The following is a 16,168-nucleotide window of genomic DNA, read 5'->3' on the forward strand; positions in this document are numbered from 1 at the left end:
GGCCTGGCCTCTTACAGTTCACCAGGCACAATTTAACACTGACTTTTGGCCTGTTCTGTCACCGCAGTTCATTGCATCTGTCTTGGTGTGATCTCCCCACCTTCCCTGAAAAGATACAATGAGGTAATGTCTGTGGAAGGGTGTATAAATTCCCAGGCACTGAGCAATTGGAGAAGACTGTTTTAATAATTTACGGCCATAAGCCTCTTGAGGGCAGAGGCCTGGCCCTCTCTGGAGCCTCGCGTCCTGCTGGGCATCGAGTCTGAGCTCACTCTTGGTTTATTGGCTGATTAAGTCAGTCATGGTGGGAAAACCCTGAAAGGACCTGTCAGGCTGGTATCCGACTCAGCCAACCCTTCGCTGAGCAGAGAGGAAGAAGGCGTAAGCCCCAGTACTAAGGGATGTATTACTAGCCGGCAAAGCACACATATGGGTCATCATCTTTTTTATTTTTTGCACATAACCCCTTGGTGTTGTGCAATAATGAGAAGGAAGAGGGTGGGAACAGGGTGCTGCTAAAGCGCTTCAGGGGCAGAGAGGAGGGAGCGGATGGGTATAGCTCCCTCTATGTGCCACTGCTGCGGTGGCTTCTAGAATGAAGCCCAAAGTCTTCAGCATCCCTTTGACTTCCTTTCCCCATACCTCCCCTCATGGAGCCTTATTGATCTAGACACACGAAATGACTTTCTACTCCTGAAGTCCTCTTGTCATTACCTGATGGACTCCTCCACATCCCTCAAAACCCAGCTAGTGCATCTGCTCGTGTGTGCACTTGACCCACTTCTGTTTCAGGGGAGCAGAGACTGTCTTGTCCGTCCATCACTTCCCATCCCTGTGTGCCATGCCCAGAAGCCAGCAGGTGCTCAGTGACCAGCGTAGGAGACTCAGGGGTCAGTGACTGGCAGAGGTCCTAGTGACCACACGGGCAGACCTAAAGGACATTCCAGCCATTCGACTCCCTGCCTGTCTCCCTTCTTAGCCCCTCACTGATCCCTTAACACATAGGGAGGGTATTTCTGGCATATTATGACAAAAAGTTGGCAAAGACCTCCACTTGAGCCAAACAGCCCCCTGGCCCAGCCCTGGGCCTTTAACCCCATCTTCTCATTCAGGCTAAGGAGAGAGAACCAGCCCATACTCGCCTGTGGACTTGATTCCTCCTGGCACGTAAAGCATTTTTATGCTGCTCACTAAGCTGTCCATGGGTTTACAGCCGTAGTCCTCCACTCAGCACTTGCTTTTATTTATTTTTATGCTTGGATGCAGAGAGAGCACTTCTGCAACAAAGCACACACTGCATTTTGGCAACCTTCCCTCTCTCCTCCCCCTCCTCCCCCAACTTCTCCATTTAGGTGCATCTTCCATTTGAAGCCAAATTTGAAATGTAATGGGTGTCCCTTGAGATTGCCAGATCTCCAGCCCACCCAGCACCTCCCTCTGCCCCTCTGTAGAGGTTCCGGACTGCTGTGATCTAGGATGGAAGGATCATCTATTGGTTTCAGTTAAAATGGAACAGATGGAAAGGACCCCCTCTATCCAGAGGGTTTTTTTTTCCAGAATTTTTTTAAAGATGCAAAAGACCTGTTTAAAAAAAGTTTTCATCACTTTTTTTAATACTCTAGTACCTCCTCCAACTCTATGCCGCCCATTGCTCACTCACCCTAAATAATTCAGTTAAGAAGTGATGGTATAAAGGCTTATTTATGCAAGATGAGTAAATTCTAGACATCTCTGTACAACATTGGGCCTATAGTTAACAGTTCTGTGTTATGCATTTAAAAACCTGTTAAGTGGGCAGATCTCAGGTTAAGTGTTCTTACCACATTTGTTTTTTAAAGTGAGAGAAAGAGAAGGGTGGAAGGGAAGGAGGGAAGGAAGTTGGCCAAAGGGAAAAAGAAAGTGATGGGACTGGCAGAGTGAAAAGATCCCAGTAGCAAACATCAAGAGAACTGTATCTGGCTCCAACTCTAGCCTCAGAAATTCGCTGCCTGCTTATTTTCTTTGTGAACCATTTTTCTTTGGGAAATCTCTGGTGGCTCAGATAGTAAAGATCCACCTGCAATGCAGGAGGCCCAGCTCTGAAACCTGGGTCAGGAAGATCCCCTGGAGAAGGGAATGGCTATCCAATCTAGTATTCTTGCCTGGAGAATCCCACAAACAGAGGAGTGTGGTGGGCTACAGTCCATGGGGTTGCAAAGAGGTCAGACATGATGGAGGGACTAACACTTTCACTTTCTAAGGGAGGAGATTTTTTTTAACTGGAGGAAAATTGCTTTGCAATGTTTACAGTGCTGTGTTGGTTTCTGCTGTACAACAGCATGGATCAGTCACACACACACCACATATATCCCCTGCCTCTTGAGCCTCCTTCCTCTCCTGCCATCTCACCCCTCTAGGTCATCATAGAGCACCAGACTGGGCTCCCTGTGCTGTATAGCAGCTTCCCACTGGCTACCTATTTTACACATGGTAGTATATATTTGTCAATGCTACTTCCTCAGTTTGGCCCACTAAAGCTTAGTATAAGGTCAAGGGTCATCCTCAAGTGCACATCCTGGCCCTGCTTTAGGTTAGGCCTTTGACCTGGGGTGGATGCTCTGCCGGTCTGAACTCTGTTTCTCACCTGGGAAATGCAGGTGCTGCTAGGCACCTCTCAGAGGGGTTGTAAAGATCCAGAGAGCATGTAAATAAAGCACTTAGCCTAGTGTGTGGATGTTCATTATTTATCAGGAAGCTAGGGTGAGAAGCAGAGGATAGGCCTGCTTCTTGGGATGCCTTTGCTTCCCTGGGTACGGGGCAGGGTCTGGGCTACAGGGAGGCTTGTGGCTCAGTCCCAGATATGGAGCTGCCCCGGTGCCTTCCTCGGCAATGGCTCTGCAAGCCTGGAGCCCCCTGTAACCTTTGTCTCCATGACCTTCCTTGTAGATGTGGGAAGAGGCCATCAGTCTGTGCAAGGAGCTGGCAGAACAGTATGAGATGGAAATCTTTGACTATGAACTGCTGAGCCAGAACTTGGTAAGGAGTCCCCAGGGGGAGCCAGCTGCCCTGGAGGTTGGGTGCTTGGGGCCTTGGCTGGGCAGAGAGGCTGGGGAGACCGGGAGCTGAGGCAGGAGACATGTGGGGGTAGGACCCTGGGAAAGGAACGGAAGTCGGGCTGAGCCGAGCCAAACTGTGCTGAGCATCTCCCTCCCAGCTGGGAATATTTCCAGAGGGAGGTCTTCTGGGAAAGCTCATGGGGCACAGTTTCTCTGATGGAGCGCTAAGTACCTGCCCGGTGCTGGGGCTGCTGCTTCTGCTGCACACCCAGTAAACACTGTACCACATTTGCTGTGAAATTCCCACAAATCACTAAACCAATTAGATAAAAACGCAAATCCGTGCCTTCTGATTAACAGATAAATCACATTAAAGTGCTCCCCATCTGGCCATTCCCATTAGCTCCTGGAAGCTCGTGATTTGGTGGGGAAAGTGGGAAGTAGGGGGAAGCAGAGGCCCGGGCTGGTGGGGAGGTGGCCTGGGGGGCTGCTCTCCCCACACACATGTCCTGGTGGCCTGAGACCCAGGACTCCAGGGCCCCATCTGAGCGCGTTTTGAGAGGTTAGTCAGTCCCGCTCTTTCTAGGGAACTGTGAAATGAGAGTCAGAGTGTTGGAAGAGGACTGATGGCTTGTCTGGTGGGGGGATGGGTGTGGAAGTGTTCTCAGGTACGATGTCAACACACGCACCTCTGCACCAAGAGACACTTAGGTCTGCCTGAGTCTGCCCACATAGATGTTCGCGGGTATGGAGGTACGCACGCCTTCTAATGTATGCAGCACACATGCATACATGCACGCACACACCTATAGCGCCTGAAAGAGGAAACAGCAACCCACTCCAGTATTGTTGCCTGGAGAGTCCCATGGACAGAGGAACCTGGTGGGCTATAATCCGTGGGATCTCAAAAGAGTTGGACACAACTTAGCAACTAAAACAAACAAATAATTTGTACTAACAACTACATACTTCCTGTGTTACGGACTAAACCATCACCACCACCACCCATGCACACCCATGCATGCACACACACCCAGTATACATTCACGCACACCCTAATGGGCGTGTATGGCTGTGCACCAAGCCCGCATCACACAAGTTCACATCCAGGGCCACACACGTTTATCTTCCATATTGTGTTCAATGTGAAATGCTGTCGTCTGTGAGCTGCACCATTCTGTTTTACCTGCCCTGTCATGACTTCTCTCCAGTTAATAGCGATTGGAAGATGCCATTAGGTATAAAGTAAAACACAAACTCTTTTCAAAGATGTTAAAATATAAAAGCACGCACCTCTTGGAACTGGTGAAGTACGTTGGGTGCATATACACAGGAAGACATCCATATCCAGAAACACTTACCCATCTATAGACGGCCGCAGACACACTCCCGGTGGGAGCAGAGTGATGATGCTGGCGGGGCTCCTAACAGCCGGCTGGATGCAGTTCCGTGCTTACTGGATGCACTGAGATACCACTTCCTTATCTGCAGAGCAGAGATACAGTTCCTTGGGGTTGTTAGGAGGGTGGTGCAAGTACCCGTGTTACTGCAGGTAGGATGATTAACAGGGTACCTGGTATATTGTAAATACATCACTATTACAGTGCCAGACAGTTCTGTGAATATGCAAACGTGCGCTTGGCACATTCGTTCTGGTGTCATGATCACGTCTTAACCCCTCGGAGCTGAATGTGCCTTTAATACACATCTGTGGTGTTACAAGCTGTGAGTTCTCTTCTTTCAGATCCAGCAGGCAAAATTCTATGAAAACATCATGAAAATCCTCAGACCGAAGCCAGACTACTTTGCTGTTGGATACTACGGCCAGGGTTTCCCCTCCTTCCTCCGGGTAAGTCTGTAAGGCCAGGGTCCCGGGCCCCCGCTTCTCGGCTCTCCCTTTGTTCTTTGAGGCTCTTCTTGAGCTCAGATCCGGTGCCCTCTGGTGTCCAAGTGCTGTCCCTTCCCCTGCACATTCCTCAGTCCCCCTCCACTAACAGCACCTCAGCCACCCGCTGTGTTTCTCTACATACATGGCAACCTTGGCTGTCTTGTGAGGTAGTGAGCACACCGTCCCAGGGACAAAGTGCTCAGAGGGGCCGGAGGAGCTCTGCTACCCAGCAGGAACTGTATTGCACAAGTTCTCAAACCTTTTGGTCTCAGGGCCATTTTATCTCTTAAAAATATGACCAAGGTCCCCAGAGAACTTCCGTATTTGTAGACTTTATCTATCTGCATTTATGACATCCAAAATTAAAACTAAGACAGTTTTAAAATGCAGTTGTCCCTTGGTACTCCCAGGAATTGGTTTTAAGACCCTGTGCAGAGAAACAACACCTGAGGATCCTCAAGTCCTTTATATGAAATAGTGTAGTGTTTGCATACTATCTCCTAAATGGTTCAAATCACCTCTAGATTACTTACAATACTAAATACAATGTAAATGCTTTGTAAATAGTTGCTGGAATGCAACAAACTCAAGTTTTGCTTTTTGGAAGTTTCTAGATTTTTTTTTCAAATATTTTTGAATCACGGTTGGTTGAATCCATGGAATAAGATCCTGAGGATATGAAAGGTTAACTGTTTAGTGCTAGTTATGGAGGGTAAACAACTTATTTAAAAATAATGATAATAAACCCATCCTGACTTGACTTGAAGTTGCTTCAGTTATGTCCAACTCTTTGCAACCCTATGGACTGTAGTCCAGCAGGCTCCTGTCCATGGGATCTCCCAAGCAGGAATACTGCAGTGGGTTGCCACCGTTCTCCAGGGGATCTTCCCAACCCAGGGATTGAACCCAGGCATTGCAGGCATATTCTTTACCAGCTGAGCCACGGGGAAGCCCAAGAAAACTGGAGTGGGCAGCCTATCCCTTCTCCAGTGGATCTTCCTGACCCAGGAATCGAACTGGGGTCTCCTGCATTGCAGGCAGATTCTTTACCAACTGAGCTCTCAGGGAAGCCCAAAATGAGGATCCAGTTTTGGAAACATTGATACAGGCATGGGTTTGGACAGAAGAGTTCAGAGTTCCATTAGAGGCAGCACAGTGGCACAAATAGGGTCCAGAACAGGGTTTCTCAACCTCAGCTCTACAGATGTTTTAGACTAGAGAACGCTCAGCTGTGGGCCGATCCTCTGCATTGAAGGCTTCTTGCCCACTAGGTCCCAGGTCTCCACTCCTCCTTGGAGCTGTAACAATCAAAACTGTTTCCAGACATAACCAGCATCCCTCAAGAGGCAAAATCACTGCCTGTTTAAAAACTAGTGGTCTAGAAGGAGCTAACGTGTCAGGGAAGGATAAAGTGTTTCCATGGTGCCTCGTGATGAAGGACCCGCATGCTGGTCCCTTCCAGCCCACATGGTCCATTAAAGGCAGGAGGGAAGCTTTGTGGCCATGTAGATGGGAGAGTGCGTGTGAAAGTGGAGTGAGGAATCGCCCTGGAGGCTGTACATAGGATGGTTTGAAGAAAACATTCTCAGCATCCATGATCTCTTCTCCCTTTAGAACCAATCCTTTTAAAAAAGTGGTGTGCCCAGCTAGAAGGTGTGTGAGTTGAGGTTCCATCCTTTCCCTGGAGGGGAGACAGAGGGTGGAGAGATCTCTAGGCTATCACCACAGCCCTGTGCTCCTGACCAGCCTCCCAGCTTGGCTTGAACCATCTCCTCCAAGCCTGGGCCCTGGGATCTCTGATGGATGTCCTTTCTCTGCAGAACAAAGTGTTCATCTACCGAGGGAAGGAGTATGAGCGAAGAGAAGATTTCCAGATGCAGCTGATGAGCCAATTCCCCAACGCGGAGAAGATGAACACAACCTCTGCACCTGGGGATGATGTGAAGAACGCCCCAGGCCAGTGTATCCTTAACAAATGCCCCTGCCAAGGGCCTGGCATGGGCCGCCCTGGCAGGACTTCAACCCACAGAGCCCGGTCCTAGAGCTGGGGACTGCTGCCAGAGTCACTGCAGTGGTGCCAGTTCCAGTGTCCAGTGCGGGCTCCAAAGAGAACCCATCTCAGGAAACTCAGTGTTGTGTTCATTGATAAGTTCACTCATTCCTTCTTTCTTTGAGATGATTACCATTAAGCCCTGACTCTGCCAAGCATTTCCTTGTACAGGGAACCAGCGATTACACTCACAAAGTGACCCCACCTCCAGGGAGCTTCCAGTCTAGCAAGTAAAAGACGTTTACAGCATCATTAAATAGGTATTTGTAAAAATGTGATCGAGGCTATAAGAAAGCCCTGCTGTTTGCCATGATTGGGAGGGAAGGGAAGTCTTCCTTGAGGAAGGTGATGTTGAAGGTGAGTGGTGAGGTGGGAAAATATCCTAGACAGAGGGAAAGAGCATCGTGTGCAAAGGCCCTGAGGTTCCAGGAACTGATGTGGTGCCACATAGGCTTACAGTAAACTCAGCGCTCCTGAGCAAGCCTGCAGGGCCGTCCTTCCTCTGGCCCCTGCCTGTGTCTCCAGCATCATTGCCCCCACTTTTCCTTCCCTCTCTCATGCTTCTGGGCCACACAGATCTTGTTTCTGTTCCGTAAACGTGCCCAGCTGGTTCTTGCCTCTGGGCCTATGTGTTTTCCCTTCTCTTTGCTTAGAACGCCTTTCCCTCAGCTCCTTTCTCACCCATCAAATTCTCACTCAGCGGCACCTCCCAGAGGAGGCCTTCCTTGGTCACCTTATTGGAAGCCTTCAGTACTCTGCTATCTCAACCCCTGTTTGCTTTTGTTTAGCAAACTGATCTCAGTCTGTCATTATCTTTTGTGATTTCAAATGTAAAACTACTTCATATGTGGTAGTATATGTATGTCAACTGAATAGACCAAGAAGGTGCAATCTGTTCATAGGGCATGTATTGTATACGTGTGTGCTCAGAGCGTCCAACTCCCTGTGACCCCATGGACTGTAGCCCACCAGGCTCCTCTGTCCAGAGAATTTTCCAGGCAAGAATACTAGAGTGGGTTGCCATTTCCTCCTCCAAGAGATCTTCCCAACCCAGGGATCGAACCTGTGTCTCTTGCATCTCCCTGCACTGGCAGGCAGATTCTTTACCACTGTGCTGCCTGGGAAGTCGGGGATATATATCAAGTTAACATTAAAAATACATTCCAATATACAGTAGGTGCAGACAAATACTGTTTGATTCCACTTATATGAGGTACCTAGAATAGTCAGATTCATAGAGTCAGAAAGTGTCCTGGTAGATGCCAGGGGCCAGGGAGTGGGGCTTGGGGAGGGGTGATGGGGACTTGGGCTTCCCCAGTGGCCCAATGGTAAAGAATCCGCCTGCAATGCAGGAACCACAGGAGCTATGGGTTCGACCTCTGGGTTGGGAAGATCCTCTGGAGGAGGGCATGGCAACCCTCCTCTACAGTATTCTTGCCTGGAGAATCCCATGGACAGAGGAGCCTGGTGGGTTATAGTCCACAGGGTCGCAGAGAGTCAGACGTGACCGAAGTGACTTAACATGCACACACGCATGCACAATGGGGACTTAGTGTTTGATGAGGACAGAGTTTCTGTTTAGGAAGGTGAAAAATTTGGGAGATGGATGATGGTGATAGTTGCACAACGACGGCATGTACTTGGTGCCACTGAACTGTAGAGTTAAATATGGTTAAACTGTTACGCTTTGATAATGTGACTTGTAACCACAGTTGTTCAGTTGCTCAGTCGTGCCCGACTCTCTGCAACCCCATGGACTGCAGCACTCCAGGCTTCCCTGTCCTTCACCATCTCCCAGAGTTTGCTCAAACTCATGCCCATTGAGTCAGTGATGCCATCCAACCATCTCGTCCTCTGTCATCTCCTTCTCCTCCCGCCTTCAGTCTTTCCCAGCATCAGGGGCTTTTCTACAATAAAAAGGATTAAAAAAAAAACAACAACAGTAGAAGTAGCACAGAAGCTGCAGGAAGGCGGAGACCGTGCTCTCGCTCACTGCAGTGATCCTCCAAGGCAGCTCTCAGGAAACACTTGCTGGCCAACAGAAAGAGAAAGAAGACAAGAGAGAGGGGAAGAAAGGGGAGCTCGAGAAATGTAGGAGGGAGGGAGGCATGGATGCAGCGAGCTGTCTGGGGCACACAGGAAGTCGAAGTGACAGGAGATGGTGCTGGTGCGGTTGGGGAGGTACGGTGGAAACGAGGCTCCATGCGGCAAAGCACAGTGTTCACCAGGTCGGGGGCTGATGCTGCAACGGCTGCATTAGCCGGGTCCCGCTCCCGTGTTGCGCCCTAGCACAAATTAAGTTACAGCCTTTAAAATGGGGCTGACAGGTTCCACAGCTGGTCTGCTAGGTCTGCCGAACCTTAATGCAAATATTTTCCCCTCGGGTGATACATATTCATCTGTAACCTTTTCATTATGCTCGCCTGTCCTTCATGCGTGCTCTACCAGGGTTATTTGCAGGAGGAAGTGTAACCAGCGGCAAAGCTGGCTGGTTACACATGTGCGTTTGGTTACAGGCGAGACATGGGATTAGTACTGAGGCCCTGCTACGTGGATGTCCTGGTATTGAACAACTGTGTGGCCTTTTAACTCATGGTGGGAGGAGAAAGCATCTGTTACTGGGCCGTGTCATCATACACAGGCCTGATTCAGCTCCAAGAGTCAGGTGGAGAGGGAAAGGGCTGACATTTGCTCAATGTCCTCCTCATGCCATGCATAAGACTGAAGGGTTTGTAATTAGATTTTTCTAATCCCCATAAAGGCTTCCCTGGTGGCTCAGTGGTAAAAAATCTGTCTGTAATGCAGGAGACTCAGGTTTGATCCCTGGGTCTGGAAGATCCCCTGGAGAGGGAAATAGTAACCCACTCCAGTATTCTTGCCTGGAGAATCCCATGGATAGAGGAGCCTGGCGTGCTACAGTCCATAGGGTCACAAAAGAATTGGACACGACTGAGTGACTAAAAACAGTAACAACCCCAATAGAATTCTATTAGGTGGGTATTAATTGTCCCTATTTCATAGAGAAGTACATGAGGCAGAGAGGTAAGGTGGTTTGCCTAAGAGTACGAAGCTAGTTAATGATGGAGTTGAGATTTGAACTCCAAGGTCTGTCTCAAAGTCTGCATTCTTTCTATAATGCTGTCATTTTCATTTAAGATTAATGAACAGAGTGTTCTCTATTAACTATTGTAAAGTGATGGCATGCCAGGCATTTTCATGCATTGTTTCATTTTATCCTCATAACAATCCCATGAGTTGGGTGTTTTTACTCTCTGCATTTTGCAAATAAGAAAAATGAGGCTTAAACATGTAAACAGCTTGCACAAGGTCTCAGAAATTGATGGAACTAAGATTGAACCCCAGTCTGAGTTTTGCAAACTCTGAGCTCCTAACGCTCCATTCTGTTGCCTTCCTGTGTTGCGTGACAAGACCCAGTGTCTTCTCACGTAGGTACCCAAGTGGGGGAAGTCACTGAACAGCAAAGGCCTCTTGGGTGGGTGTCTCCTGTTCCCACGCACCCCTCTGCCATGCACAGGGAGAGGGTGCAGCCATGCAGCCTACTGGACACCGTTGGAGGGTGATGTCACTGGCTTCTTCAGGACAGGTTTGGGTTCTCCTCTAGGCCCAAATAGCAGACGTGGCTTAGAACCTCCTCTAACACAGGGTTTGGCAGACTTACAGGGAGGACCAGATGGGACACATTTTGGTCTCTGTGGACCGTGTGTCTCTGCCACAGCTGCTCACCTCTCTTGTGCTGGGGGAGCCCCGTGGGTAGTACATAAATGGATGGGTGTAGCTGTGTCCCAGTAAAACTTTATTTATGAGCACTGAAATTTAAATTTAATATTATCACATGTCACATAATACTCTTTTTTTTCAAATATTGAAACTATAAACACTCTTCTTAGCTGGGAGCCGTACAATAACAGGCAGTGAGCCGGATTTGACCAGAGGGCTATAGGTTGCCAACTCCTGCCCTAGACTTAATCCAGAAAGAATTCCCTCCCAGAGAAGGCTGTTTGCTGTAGAGCTTGAGATAGAAATTAGTTTTCCTGAGTATTATGTGACTTCTTCCAATCAGACTTATTCATTTGTATTAAGAATGGCTTGTTCTTGCCCTCTCCTCTCTCATTGTCTCTGCCTCTGAATCTCTCTTGATGTCTCTCTACCTCTGTCTTTCTCTCTGTCTCTTTCTGAGGGACTCTCATTGAATGTGGAAGTGCTCTTCAGCAGTAAAACAGTTACATCCCCAGCCTGTTAGCATAGAGTGAGTTTACTGAGAGAGGGAGGGTTGGATCTAACTTGGAATTGCGTTCTGGCCATTTCTTTTGTGTGAAGGAGTCCCAGCACCTGCAGCAGGAAGCTCCCAGTCTGGTGGGGAGGGGAGTGTAGGGAGAAGACAGGGAGCTGGAGAGACGAGAGTTCTGTGTTCAGATGCGATGCCGTGGAGGGTCAGGAAGGAAAGGGACACCTGGCTGAGGGTGGACTGAACTTCACGGTGGTGTGGAGAGATCGTCTGAGCAAAGGGGACGGTACCATCTATTGCATACTCAGAAATAATGGTGGGAAATGGGTTGGAATCCTATTGGAAGATTCGAATAGTTCATATTCAAAATTGGCATATTTGAATGCCAACAGGAGGAGTTTGTGATGTCTTAATTGGCAGAAATGTCAGGCTCAGGGGAAGAGTTTTCAAGCCATGGTGGGCCTCAGGTAGAATAGAGGGAGGAGAGAACCTGGATACCTGAAAATGACAGACGGGTAAGGAAGCCATGGAAGCTGGGGAGACGGAAGTAAGGTTCAGGGGTGGGACTGGCGATGACTGACCTTGTTTATTTGGTTGCTACATGATTGACTGACAGTGAACAAAGGTCTAGAAGAGGCGTGACAGAAGTCTGGCACACGTGATAACTCTTCTGTAGCCTGTGCCCATGGCCGGCATCACTAATCAATCACAGAGCTGTTTCCCACTGAGCTTGGACGTGGCCTTATATTCCTGGCCCGGGCAGCTGCTCTCAGAGTGCTAGATGGCATGTATTCACCTGCTCTAAAGCAGGGCTTCTCAAACTACAGCATGCATGTGCCTCACCTGAGGATCCTACAAAATGCAGACTGGGCTTCATTAGATCTTAGGTGGGCCCTGCGAGTCACCATTTCTAACAAGCCCTCAGGTGATGACGATGCTGCTGCTCAGCAGGGAGCACCAATTATAAGCAACGAACCCTGAGCTTAGGGTTACAGACCCAAATACAGACTGTTGCTCTGTGCTCACAAGCTGTGTGACCTTCACCATGTTGTTCAGCTTCTTTGACCTTGATGTCCGTTTCTCTGGAAAGTATGATTAACGTTAACAGTCCTGGTCAGTGGAACTAGAGAGATGAAAGGAGACCGAGGGGAGACATTCTGTGCAATCAATCAAGAGCTACAAATGCATTAGGTGTTACTCTTGTTCATGATAATAGTATGGCAAAGATTAAGGACTATTAATACTAACCAACTGTTAGCAGAGACTGAGCCCTCAGACAGGGTTGCAGCTCTGGTAAGGACCACGGTGACTGCTAAGTGGTCACTAGGACCTAGGATCTTGAGGTTTGTCACTCATTAAAAACTTGGCCCCAGAGGACTGTCCTGGGGGCGCCGGGTCTCAGCTGGGACCTGCTGTGCTCGGAACTGCCCCCCACCCCCGACCAACATGTTGCGAGCTCTTAACTACAGGAATTGCAGACATCCAGTGTTTCACTGTCCAGCCTGTCTTGGATGAACACCCGAGGTTCAAGAATAAGCCAGTGCCTGACCAGATTATAAAGTAAGCCCCTCAGTTCAGGGGAAGGAACGTGGGGAGGAACATTCTGTGGGGCTGCCAAGCAAGCAGAGCTGGTGGGAGGACAGGCCTTGGTACCCTTCTATCTGAGCCCGTTTTCCATTTCCTTCCTGGAAGAAGCATCACCCCCATGAGCCCTCTGGGCCCTGCCCCTGGAAGGCTAACACCAGGGGTGGCTGGGAGAATGAGGGTGGGCTCACCCTGTGGTCGGGGAGTCCTCAGGAAGCAGCGACGGGCTTCACTGACTGGGACGTGGAGAGCCTGTTACTCAGGTTGGTCCCGGAGCGGCTCCAGGAATCCACAGCCGGAGAGTGTGGGCAACAGGGGCACGATGCTTGGGCTGAGCACTTTCTCCAGAGGAGCATCTTGTAGGCACTTGTGAAGGTTGTGCACTGACAATGGATGTGTCCGCACTTCGATTTAAGGGTAGGCTAAGGGAGTTCCCCCATGGTTAGGACTCAGTGCCGTCACTGCCGAGGGCCAAAGGTCAATCCCTGCGCAAGGAACTAAGATCCAACAAACCAAAAAATTTAAAATAAAATAAAGGAGGCATTGGAGGTAGCAGCATGAAGACAAGAGTGATCTGTTTAATACCAGAAGCCAAGGTCAGGAATGAGGCGGTGAAGCAGAAGGTCTGTGGGATCTGTGGGCAGCAGGTGCCCACTCCAAGCTGTCTGGCTCACCCCCTGAAGCCCATGTGCCCAGTTTCACACTTTGAGTGCCTTCGGAAAGGCTTCTTCTCTAAGAGGGCCTGTCCAAGCAGGAGCTCAGTTGTGAGAGGAATGCCCTGCTCCTTGGGGGAGAAGTGGTCTCACGCTAGGGAGGTAGGGAAACAGATGTAGCTGCCTGCATCTCAGCCTTCCGCCCCATCTCAGTAAGGCACCCTCGGGCAAGGGGTGACAACCACACAGCCAGCACTGTGCCCTGCTGGCTCTGATGCTAGAAAAGCCCTAGAGATTCAGGAAGACTGATGGAGGGGGGGGGGGGGGGGGGGTAGCTGGGATACTTAAGCGAATCCTTAGAAGATACCTCTGGGCCATGAGTCTAGGACCTTGGATGTATCCAGATCCTTCCTCGAGATCATAAGAAACAATGGCCCGGGCACCAATATGTGTATTAATGATAGAATTTCAACTTTTGGGGTAACCTGAGGAGTGCTATGTTCTTATGAGGGCATACGACTGATGAGCTTCTAAATCATCTTAGAAGGAAAGCGTGGTTTTAAATGCTACAGCGAGGGCTCTACCAGACCTAGAGTTCACTGCGGAGGGCCTCCCTGGACACTGCGGGGTCAGGTCAGGTTTCACTCTCAGGAGCCTCAGCCTCTTCCTGTCTTTCAGCTTTTACAAATCCAACTATGTGCAGAAGTTCCACTACTCCCGGCCAGTGCGCAGGGGGACCGTCGATCCTGAGAATGAGTTTGCTGTAAGTGTCTCCTCTCCCCTGCAGCAGCCGCGATCATTCCCTGGGCCTCTGTACCAGCAGAGCATGCTCCTGCAGCATCATACTGGGAGGGCCTCTGACCCAAGCCCGCAGGAAGGAGCCTGGCTCTGTTGGTATGACGACACCCACTCGCCAGGCTCTTCTGTTGGGTTTGTCGTCTCATTTCTTGAGCCTCTCCACTCTCCGTGTACTCCAGGCCTGGCGAGAGCCCCTGTCAGCCTCAGGGAGTTCACAGTCCCCGGTGTCCCTGTGTTTCCCAGGACCTGTCTGATATTCCCCAGGGCCAAGGCTGGCACAAGGAGCCAGCTCCAAGTCTCCCTCAGCTCTTTCCCTGCAACTGTGATTATTCGTATTTGGCGGTGGGGGGGGCGGGGGGGGTGGCCCTCTGCCCCTTTAAGAATATGATGATTGATTGCTATACAGACACACCCAGAAAATGCAGGTGAATGCATTCAATTGTGCCTAAAAATTATGCCTGTTCAGAGACCCAGGTTAAAACATACTGGACCTGAATCTAGGGAAAATGTAAACTTCACATTGGGAAAGGATTCTTCAGGGTAAAATGGGAGTGTGTTTCTGGATCTTGTAATCTTTTATTCCGATTCCGGCTGGATAGGAGGCCTGGGGGCCTGGCTAGGTCCCACCTCTGCTGCTCAGGTTTCATAAGTGTGTTGCTTTCCTGCCCCTGCCCCCTCCAACGGGACAGTCGATGTGGATCGAGAGGACCTCCTTCGTGACCGCGTACAAGCTTCCTGGCATCCTGCGCTGGTTTGAGGTGGTCCACATGTCCCAGGTGAGTCTGCCGGCCTCAGGAGTCTCCTGGGACCGGGAGAGGGAAATGCGTTTGTTAAAAGCCGCTGCAGAAAGGAAAAGTGAAAAAGTGTTAGTTGCTCAGTCATGTCCAACTCTTTGCGACCTTATGGACTGTAGCCCGCCAGGCTCCTCTGTCCATGGGATTCTCCAGGCAAGAATACTGGAGTGGGTTGCCATTCCTTTCTCTAGGGGATCTTCCTGACCCAGGAATTGAACCCAGGTCTCCTGCATTGCAGGCGGATTCTTTACTGTCTGAGCCACCAGGCAAGACTCTAGGAATTCCAGTGCAGGAAGGGAAGCATCATCTGGTTTTCCTGCTTTTTTCCCTGGAAAATGAAAGGTACCATAGAATCCAGTAATAAACCGAGGAGCGGGGAGCTTCTGTGGCTGGTACAGGTGAAGCAGAGGGCCTGGAATTCCATGGCCTCGTGTCCTCCGCCACAGCAGTTGTTTGGGAGCCCTTTGCAGAATCCCACTCTGAACTCGTTTTAGAGAAGGATGAACTAAAGCTCGGAGAAAGGAAATCGTGCAGAGGCAAAGCTCTGACTACAATGCAAATGTGTAAACTCCATGTATTTGCTCCACATATAGCATGCATTTTGCTTCTTAACTCACTTCAGGGTCTCTATGTTCTCAGATAGCTAAGGATCTTGCAGCTCCCAGCATGCAAAGGGAAGACTAGGGAAACTTGAGAAGCAGGGACGTATTCAGGATATCTTACTCACTTATTCATTCAGCAAATGCTTGAGTTCCTAACACATGTCAGGCACCTGGAGATTTTACAGTGAAGCTTACATTCTAGTGGTGAAGACACTAAAAAAGTCTGAGTAAATATATACTATGTCAGGTGGAGAAAACTAGTCTGGAGAAAAATAAAAGAGAAAGGTAATGAATGGGGTTATTTTAAACAGCATGGAGAGAGAAAGTCTTCTGGCTAAATGCCTTTTGAGCAAAAGCGTGGAGGAAGTGAGGGAGTGATCTATGCAAATATCCAAGAGAATCACCTTCTAGCAGAGAGAACAGCAGGTGCAGAGGCCCTGGGGCAGAACGAGCTTGCGTCTGAATCAGAGGGAGGAGTGGCAGCAGTCTGCCAGCAGGTCGTGTAGGACCTTGTAGGC

At 49.5% G+C, this 16,168-nt stretch overlaps 1 protein-coding gene across 1 annotated transcript in view; it reads left to right on the forward strand.

The window, feature by feature from the left end:
• DOCK2 (dedicator of cytokinesis 2) overlaps positions 1–16,168 on the forward strand; it is a 460,175-nt gene that overhangs the window by 418,990 nt on the left and 25,017 nt on the right. Inside the window, exons 39-44 of the mRNA XM_070357390.1 lie at positions 2,926–3,015; positions 4,780–4,884; positions 6,744–6,885; positions 12,698–12,779; positions 14,135–14,219; positions 14,944–15,030. Coding sequence (XP_070213491.1) covers positions 2,926–3,015; positions 4,780–4,884; positions 6,744–6,885; positions 12,698–12,779; positions 14,135–14,219; positions 14,944–15,030 — 591 coding nt within the window. The remainder of the gene's footprint in view (positions 1–2,925; positions 3,016–4,779; positions 4,885–6,743; positions 6,886–12,697; positions 12,780–14,134; positions 14,220–14,943; positions 15,031–16,168) is intronic.

The sequence above is a fragment of the Bos mutus genome, chromosome 20 (genome assembly GCF_027580195.1).
Source record: "Bos mutus isolate GX-2022 chromosome 20, NWIPB_WYAK_1.1, whole genome shotgun sequence".
NCBI classification, from domain to species: domain Eukaryota; kingdom Metazoa; phylum Chordata; class Mammalia; order Artiodactyla; family Bovidae; genus Bos; species Bos mutus.